Here is an 8,927-nt window from a genome sequence, read left to right on the forward strand (position 1 = left end):
CACTCTTTGTGTTCCTCACAGATCCTCCAAAGCAGCGGCTCATCTACCTGTGCATTGACATCTGCTTCCCAAACAACATCTGTGTCTCCATCTGTTTCTACTATCTTCCCGAGTGAAGGTCCAAAGAGACCGACTCCCATGGTTCAGCTCGGCTGTATTTGAACCGAATCAGAACCTCCGCGTCCCTGTGCTCGACCCAAACCCTCCAGCCTCCAGAAAGAGCCCACCTTCAAAGTCAGAACTCCGGACCAGCCAGAAGAAAAAGAACACCACTTACATGGTCATTTATATACATTTATACATACATTTACGAAGTTTGTCGCTTTCAACTGTAACATGTAAATAATTACTTCTGGTAGAAGTAGCTTTATGGTGAAGGTAAGATCCGTACAAGCATTATGTGAAAAACAACACTTAAAAAAAAAACACGCATGGGATGCTCTGATTTGGGATGTGAGCATGCCGGGTCAGAGAGAAAAGTCTGCCCTCGGATGATGAGGCTTCCCTGAAGGTTTGGGCCAACCTCTTCTTTTAAGCCAGATGACCCAGCCGGGCTGCCTGGGGAAGGGGGGGGGGCAGAGTGGAGCCTGCCTCTCCTGCAGGCACTGCCCACAATTACTCTGGAGTCAGTGCCAGCTCCCAAATGGAGCCTCCTCTAGCCTGGGGTGAGAGGAGAGGGGCAAAAAAGGCAGTCTCGGAGAGGAGACTCAGCTCACCCCAGACCCAGAAGGCCCTTCCTAGAGGCAGCCAAGACAAAGATACCCACCACTGCCCAGGGACAGGGCGGCTTCCCTGCTTTAGTCCAAAACCGGGCTAGTTTTAAGGCGGCGCTTCAAAAGGGGAGCCCGAGAGAGGCCAGCTGCAGCCTCACAGCACCTGCCAGTTAAGCCAAAGGGCAGAGACTCTTCGTGCAGCCTCGGCCGAGTTAGACTGGACTCCGCTCCATTTGCAGAAACAAGCAGTGGCCGACGGGGCCAAAGAGGAATCCTCTCCTCCGCCCAGAAGGCAGACCGGCTGGCGAAGAGGTGCCGTCCCGGCTTGCTCCTCAGCCCAACACGCTGTCGTTGAAAGCCAGACAGACAACCGCCTTCTGGTGCCCGCTGTATTCTCTCTTGATCTCCCCCGTCTCCACACACCAGAGGCGGGCCAAGTTGTCTGACGAGGCTGCAGGGGGAAGAGAGAGTTCAGGGGAGCAGCACCAATTCTGGGAAGAGAGGGACAGACAGCCAAAGGCTGGCCGTTTCTCTAGAACAGGGGTTTAGGTCTTGTGGACGTCAACTCCCAGAATTCCCCAGCCAGCAAATCTGGTTGGGCAATTCTGGGAGTTGAAGTACACAACTCTTAAAAGCTTTGCTGGCTGGAGAATTCTAGGGGGTCCGAAGTTTGGAGACCTCTGCTCTAGAAGGCTCCAACCCTTGCCGAGTACTCCTGCGGCACGTTGCAAGACCCGCACAGAAAACGGCTAGGTCGTGTTTTTAAGAGCTTGAGGGAACTCAGTTTGTCCAGCCTTCTGACGTCTGTGAACGTCGGGGGCGCAAGATGGCAGCCCCCCCTTCCGTTCTCAAAGGGGAGTCCCACAAAAGGCAAAGTATCCTTCTCACAATCCCAGAGTGTTGGGTGCAGAAGAACAGATGCGGGTTCTAAGGCGGCAGATTTCAAGGGTCGGAACACACTTCCTAACAGGAAGAACAGTACGACAGGGTGGAAACCTGGAGCCAGGCTGGGGGGCCACCACTGAGTGGGTTCAAGCAGACTGAACAATCTGCCTGCACTGGTTTTGTGCGGATTCCTGCACAGAGCAGGGGGTGGACTTTATAGCCTCAAGGGCCTCTCCAACTCTAGGATCTTAGGCCCCACAGCCCAGTTCATGTCTTGCCTGTACAACAGGAGCAAAATACGGGGCTGGCCCATGAACTGCTCCTTCTCTCCTTTTCCAAAACATGGGATAACACAGGTAGTCTTACAACCATTTGTTTAATGACCATTTGAAATTACAACAGCACTGAAAAAGGTGACTTATGACCATTTTTCACACTTATGACCATTGCAGCATCCACATGATCACATGACTGAAACTCAGGCACTTGGCAACTAGCTCATACTGTGACGGTTGCCGTGTCCCCGGGGGTGTGTGTGTCACGTGATCCCCTTTTGCGACCTTCTGACAAGCAAAGTCAATGGGGGAGCCAGACTCACTTAACGACTGCGTTGCTAACATGACAACTGCAGTGCTTCATTTAACAACTGTGGCAAGAAAGGTCGTAAAGTGGGGCAAAGCTCCCTTAACAACTGTATCACTTAACAACAGAAACGTTGAGCTGAATTGTGGTCACAAGGGAGAACAGGTGCGTTCAAAATGCTACTCTATTTTTGGCAAAAGGGGAAAGGAAGAGCCGCATGGACTCTTCCCTGCTCCAGGATGGCAGGTGGGCCTGTGGGCTCCGCCCTTCTCACCTGTGACAATATACTGGGAATCCCCCGAAAAGGCACAGTCCCACATCCAGCCGCGGGAGGTCTCCCCGGGGTTGTTGCTCTTGATGCTCAGCTCCGTCATCAGTGAGAAGTTGGAGGTCCTCCATATTTTGCACGTCTGGTCAGCAGAGCAAGTGGCCAAAAGCCTGGAGAAGGGAGAAAAAGCAAACACCGCTGAAGGCCTGACAGACCTGGCCCACGATTCCAAAACGGAGCAGGTTTGGCCCCTTTTCTGGCCTTATCTGAGGAACTGGGAAGCATCTTCCCACCTCCTTGGAAGGAGGCTGGTCCAAGGTGGGTCCGGGCATCTCAAAACTGGACAGATCAAGAATTGGCAAAGAAGATGAAAGGAGCTACTAGATCAGGCCTGAGTAATCAGGCCCCCAAATGCAGGGTAGATCTGCACCTCCTAATATGTCTTGGGAGTCTTCCTCAACCATCTCCTTTGGAAGGACCTGCCTCTCTCCCCAGGCCCCTGCCTCCCTCTCTCTGCCAGCTTGAGGCTGGGCTGGGCAGGACAGGAAAGAGCGACCCCTGCTCCCCACCCAGTTACGACTAGACCTGGGTTCCAGATCAGCTTTTACAGAGGTGAAGTCTGAAGCGCAGCAGGGGCTGGACAGAGGGTGCAGGAGATGCCACCCAGTCACGACCAAAGCTCAGTCCAGATGTTGCATGCCAACATGACTCCTCTTGTCCAAGCTTGGTCTGCCAGGCCAATGTTTCTCCTCCCCGTCCCCAAGAGGGAAGATCCCTCCTTTTCCAGGGCCAAGAAAACAGGGCGATGCCACCAATTACTCACGTGGAATCCGGGCTGAATTTGCACTGGAGTGCATAGCGGTTGTGTGCAGGGATCTTGGTCTTGGGGATGAGCTGGGTTACCTCATCTCCGATGCCTCCCGTGAGATTCCACACGTAACAGTTGCCCTGCGAGAGGAGAGATGGCTCAAAGCACCCGGTCCGCTGGCTCTGTGCCGCGTGGAAGGCTAACCGAGGAACTTGGCGAGTCCAGGACTGGCTATCCTTACCGAGCTGTTGACCGCAGCCATATAGCTGGCATCCGGATCTATATGTACCGCATTGACCGAGACCTCTGGCTCTGGGATAAGCTGCTCGTTGTGGTCCGTTTTCAGATCCCAGATGTGGATAGCGCCGCTCTGATCTCCCACAATGAGCTCAGCCTGGGAGGATACAAAGCAAGCGAGCTTTTGGCCCTGCGGCTCCTGCGGCCTCTTCCCCCGTGCAGCAGAGAGCAAGGGATCCTGCCTCAGATACCTGATTGGGATGCAAGCAAACGCAGTTGATAGGCGCGTTCACCTGGAAAATGCGCTGGCACTGAAGATTGCGAGACCTGAGACAAGACACAAACGACGTGACGGGAGAGAGTCAAGGGACTGCTGAGTCTGCTTGCACTCCGGGGAGCATCCACAGAGCCTCTGCTCAACACTGACGGCCATCATGCTGTCAAAGACTACGCTGGCACAGCCGTCCTTGCCTTCTTTAAACGGCTGCCTTTCTTAAAAATTCATTACTGGGCCTCCTATGCTCTCCTTCCCCAGCAGGTTGGCTCAAGGGGGACTTGTCAGATGCAGATGCCGGATGGCAAATGCATTTGTCAGAATAAGTACATATATATCTTTAAGGGGACACCAGACTCTAGAGAGTGAGGCCTGTCTAACCTTGGCAATTTTAAGACTTGTGGACTTCAACTTCCAGAATTCACCCCTGCCTTAGCGCTTGTGCTTCAGTAGGATATCTGTCCCCTCCAGGAAAACCGTGAAGCGTTCAGGCCCTCAGAATTTCCAGGATGTATTTTTTGAGTCCCACAACGAGCAGGGTTTGCTCACTAACTTCCTTCTCCCTTCACCCCTTCATTTCTCCTCTTTTCACTTAAGGCAAAACCTCAGGAACCTCAAGAAGGCACTTTTGGAAAAAGAAGGAAGTTCACCAGAACTGCTACTGAGGTGCCTCCAATGCGGATTCTGCTCACAGGCGAGAAAAAAAACTACAGCTCTAACTCAGCCCCACAGAGGAATATCTCGGTCATTTTGGTGTTAATTGTTTATGATCATGCTAAGAAACTCCTGACTCAGAGCAGCTTCTCACCCCACCGGTTTCAAAGCTGCCCAGCCTTCCTTTGGACTCTCTTACCTACGAAGGGATGTACAGGCCCACCTGGAGGGAGCATCCCACTCAGGCTGAACCTGTATCTATGCTGGCAGTGCCTCATGGGGTTTATGGTGCCTATTGGAGGGTTTCAACTGCCCTCAGTTTCAACTGTAAGAATGATCCCACTTTAACAAGGTAGCAAAATCTTACAAGATCTCTCTCCACGCACCCATGTAAGATCTCATGAAATTCGGGGCGTTTGCTTTTCTAAATCCTCCTTTGATCACTTTTACTCCTTTCCCCATTGTCTGGAGTGTGCAAAGGTGCCCACTGTGTGGGCAAACCGTGCACCTGACTCCTCCTCAGCTGCCCGCTTTCCACGCCTGCCTGCTTAGGGTCGGTCTTGGAAAGGTACGAGATCAACAACCAAAGTCCCACCGGAGGTCCCAGATGCGAGCCATGCAGTCTTCGCCCCCCGTGTACATCCACCGGCCGTCTTCATGGAAGCCAACCGAGGTGATGTTCTTGCTCACCCCGTCGTAGTTGATCACTGGGTTGGGGTTATTGGAGTTCAAGTCATACATGCGGATGTGCTGGTAACCTAGACCACAAACACCAACTAGTTCATAAGGAGTCAAAGCAACGAAACAGTTTCACACAGAGAAAAATAGCACTAGGTCAGGGGTAGGCAACCTCGGCTCTTTTATGACTCATGGACTTCAACTCCCAGAATTCCTGAGCCAGCTGGCTCAGGAATTCTGGGAGTTGAAGTCCATGAGTCATAAAAGAGCCGAGGTTGCCTACCCCTGCACTAGGTCAGCGTTAGGCTCCTTCTGAATTCTCAAAAGGATGGAAAGAGCTGCTCTCACCAACCCATGATCTGAGACTGAAGGTCGCTTGTCTGTCGCTAGTCTTAATCCTAACTTGGGTAATCAACCTTTCACCACCATTCACCTAACTGCCTGGGAGCTGTACCTTTGTTTCTTTAAAAAAAAAGAAGATTGACATTACAAGGATAATCATAATGACAATATCAAACCATTACAGGTACTCCTCAGCCTGCTACCATCACACGGTTGCAAGTGGTGGCAACCTTTAAGTGAGGCAGACTTGCTTAACAGCCCCAGCCGCTCCCGCTCTCCCTGATGAACATGCACCCACAAGAATTCTTCGTTAAATGAACATTAGGTGCCTCATGGATGGAGGCAGATCCTGGGAAGTCCAGCCAACAATCCGGGGCCATAAAGGAGGCAGTATAAAGCTTTGCAAAGCCAAAAAACAGCTGAGGGGAGGGGAGGGGGAGAACCCAGCAAGATTAGGGCCTAACACTGAGTTCCAAGAAACTTCCAAGCCAAACTCCTTGCTTGGCCGATGAAGCTGAGCTGATGGGCTAACGCCTAGCTCCTTGCTAGGCTTTAGGAGAGTATAGCCACCTTAGCTGGCAGCTTCAAAACAAGTTTCCCCAAATCTTTCCCTTTTCCCTCCCTCCTCCAGAAACCCACATTACTTCAGTAAAGAAAACCAAAAAATCTTGAGGACACAGATAAACCTCCAAGTGGCCTCAATGACTCTCGAAAAGAATGCAAATGACCAGCTATCTGCAAGGAATATAAATCCTTCCATGAAACTTCTTGGATGAGAAGCGAAACATCTTCAAGGAGAAACAAAGAAAGCCCAGTTGCCTCTTGAAAAAGCACCTTTGGGACAACCTAGATGACTGAGAGTCTCCACAGACACTGAAAGCTTGATCTTCCCTCCTCCCTTCCCCAAATTTGTCCTGAAGCTAAACTCCTTGGCTCTAACTTCCAATCTCGATCCCTTTTTACCACTTAATTTGCTAAACTTACTGCATGCCTAGAAAGAGGGTGACAAAATTGGTTATTTACCTTGATAGACGACTACCAGGCTGTAGAGGAAAGGAAGCAAAAAAAATCCTTTGTGTTTGCCTTGAGGAGCTGAAGAAAAAGTTCAGCTCTAAAGAAAAAAGTGGCAAGAAGCTTGGAAAACTTTGGCAAGCTTTTTGCTGCCTGTAGGACTCCCTTTAGGACCCAGCTTCGGATGCGGCCATTTGGTACACATTCATCTCCTAGCACAGGGGTAGGCAACCTCGGCTCTTTTATGACTCATGGACTTCAATTCCCAGAAATCCTGAGAGTTGAAGTCCATGAGTCATAAAAGAGCCGAGGTTGCCTACCCCTGTCCTAGCAAGAACCAGGAGAGGTTTGCAGTCTCTCAATCACCAGCTGATTGGGGCAGAAAACTCAGCAAGTAATTGTTGGAGTGTTGAAAATGGTGGCTGCCTCCAGGAGGCATGGGAGCAGGCCCAAATGCTGCGGGATCCCCTGTGGGATGGGAAGGAGAGAAAGAGGCAGGAGGGTGCTGCAGCATTCCTGTGGTGGTGGTGGTAAGGGTGAATGATTACACGGGCACTCTAGCTGCTATAAGTTTGAAACAGGGTGGAATGTAGCCTTTGGGAGGGGCTCTCTCATTTCAAATGGCCATTAAATGACCGGTCATATTTCAAGGACCACCTGAATTAAAAATAGAGCTCAAATTCAGTATTATGCAAATCTGCATCCTTAACAGGATGACAAAAAAAAAATCAAAGCTTTTTCTAAAAAGGGAGAGTTGTTACGTCTGGGTTAAGAAGGATTTTTCACCCAAGTGAAATTGGCCGCAACCCTGATTGGTCAATTGATCTACCTTTTTTTGGGGGGGGGGGAAATCTATGGAAATTGGTCAGAACCCCACGGTAAGATCTTCTTTCACTGGTTCTGTGCCTGCTCCACTGCAGACAGAATCCAATCTCTCTGGGTGAGGGGCTTCCAGAAAGCCCACGTCGCCTTTAAGGTTAATGGGGCACCGATCTGAACTTCAGAATGTGACTGCTGGCAATAATACTCTGTGAGCCGAGTGGGGAAAGGACAATTCTGCATTTACCCATGACAATATTTGAAGCAAAGACAAGAGGAGCCAGGCACAGAATTAATTTCACAGAGCCTCTGCAAAGGCATCTGGGGGCCGCAGCTGGACGGCCAAGCCGAAGCCGCGCCAAAGGCTTTAGAAACCCAGTTCAGACGATGCCACCTCGGGAAGGCTTTTCCTCCGTGATGCAGGATTCCAGCTGGCTTGACCCGGAATTCCACCAGGGCGACCGCTCCGCAGGGCCTTGGGCAGGACCCGGAGCCCTCTTTCTCTGCAGCCATGCCCGGGCAGGGCTCCCCCACCCCGAGGGCCGCGGCCCCTTCCCAGCACGGAGCAATTCTCCCCCCAACCGGCCTGCAAAGCCGGAAAGGCCGGGAGCGCGAGAGCGGCCTAAAGCCCGGCCTGACCGGCGGCGGCTCCCCCCGCCCCTCCGCTTGCCTACCTGCCGCGGCCACCATGGTGCGGTCCGGCGTGATCTCCAGGGCGTTGACCTGCTGCGGGCGGGCGAGCGGCGGTTAAGGAAGCCTGCGGGGACCCGGCCCAGCCCCCCCCCGCCCCCCCCCCGGCGCCCAAAGGATACCGAGTCCTGGTGCTGCACCGTCCGCGTGCAGATGCCGCTGTGCGCCTGCCAGAAGCGCACCGTGTGGTCGTAGCCGGCCGTGGCCAGGATGACCGGGTCGCTGCCCACCGTGCCCTGCGCGGGGTTCATGCTGCCGGCCTGCGGGCGGGGCGCGGGGAGCCCCCCAGGAGGCGGCCCCGGCCGGGCTCCTGCAGCGCGGCCCACCTGGCAGGGAGGTTGTGGGCGGGAGAGCAGCGCCAGGACCCCGCGACCCTCCGGCCCCGCCCCCGCGGGTCAGCTTCCCTAGAGCGCCTGGGTACCGATCTTGCGCATGCGCGAGCCCGGGTCGCCCGGCCGCGAGCATCGAACCCTGCGATTGCGGCGTCCCTACGCATGCGCGCGCGGGGGACCGCCCCTTCCCGTGCCAGAGCCGAGCCGAGACGGGCGCGTCTCTAAGCCATAGACTCCGACTTAGCCTCATCCGAAGACGGCGAATTCCGGGTTCCTTCCTTCCTTTTTGGCTTCCGTCCGGGCTTGCCGTGGGCTGAGAGGCACCACGGAGGACGGGGTTGCGGGCCTGTTTCCCGTTTCGACCAGCGGCCTTCTGGAAGCTGCCTCTGAAGGGCGTGTTTGGATCCCTAGGTTCTCCAGCGCAGGCTATGCGAGGCAGCCCGCCGATGGAGCCACAGTAGGGGACGCTTTTCTGACTCTATTGTTCAGCACCCTCATGAGAACCCAGCCAGTTTTCCGTGACGCCCCCGTCCCGGCTTCACGCGAACTCGTCAGTTTTCACTGAAAGCTCTCGGGCACCCGAGAGGGAGGCGCGCGGCCTTCTCTGCACTGTTCGTAGATCTACCGCCTTACA

The 8,927-nt window shown here is 53.6% G+C and overlaps 1 protein-coding gene across 3 annotated transcripts; it reads right to left on the minus strand.

The window, feature by feature from the left end:
* Window positions 1-259: 259 nt before the first annotated feature.
* Window positions 260-8,558, minus strand: LOC308671492 (target of rapamycin complex subunit lst8). Of its 3 annotated transcripts, XM_081333713.1 has the most exons (9): window positions 8,084-8,558; window positions 7,946-7,997; window positions 6,465-6,484; window positions 5,017-5,179; window positions 3,745-3,820; window positions 3,498-3,650; window positions 3,272-3,396; window positions 2,455-2,618; window positions 260-1,164 (listed from the first exon to the last, which is right to left on the minus strand). In XM_081333713.1, exons 1-9 carry the CDS (start codon window positions 8,541-8,543, stop codon window positions 1,046-1,048), a joined length of 1,332 nt encoding a protein of 443 aa, XP_081189839.1. In that variant the 5' UTR covers window positions 8,544-8,558; the 3' UTR covers window positions 260-1,045. The 3 variants fall into 3 exon arrangements, with proteins under 3 accessions (XP_081189839.1, XP_081189841.1, XP_081189840.1); XM_081333715.1 differs by lacking the exon at window positions 6,465-6,484 and having other exon boundaries at window positions 7,946-7,994; window positions 8,084-8,343; XM_081333714.1 differs by lacking the exon at window positions 6,465-6,484 and having other exon boundaries at window positions 8,084-8,343.
* Window positions 8,559-8,927: the final 369 nt, after the last annotated feature.

The sequence above is a fragment of the Vipera berus genome, assembly GCF_964194415.1.
Source record: "Vipera berus genome assembly, chromosome: 8".
NCBI lineage: Eukaryota > Metazoa > Chordata > Lepidosauria > Squamata > Viperidae > Vipera > Vipera berus.

Coding starts and splice junctions, on each gene's coding strand:
- LOC308671492 (XM_081333713.1), bottom strand. CDS start 8,543: ATGAGGCTAAGTCGGAGTCTATGGCTTAGAGACGCGCCCGTCTCGGCT. Junction 2,619..3,271: donor AAATTCAGCCCGGATTCCAC/GTGAGTAATTGG, acceptor TCCCTTCTCCAG/GCTTTTGGCCACTTGCTCTG. Junction 1,165..2,454: donor TTCCCAGTATATTGTCACAG/GTGAGAAGGGCG, acceptor TTCCCCCTGCAG/CCTCGTCAGACAACTTGGCC.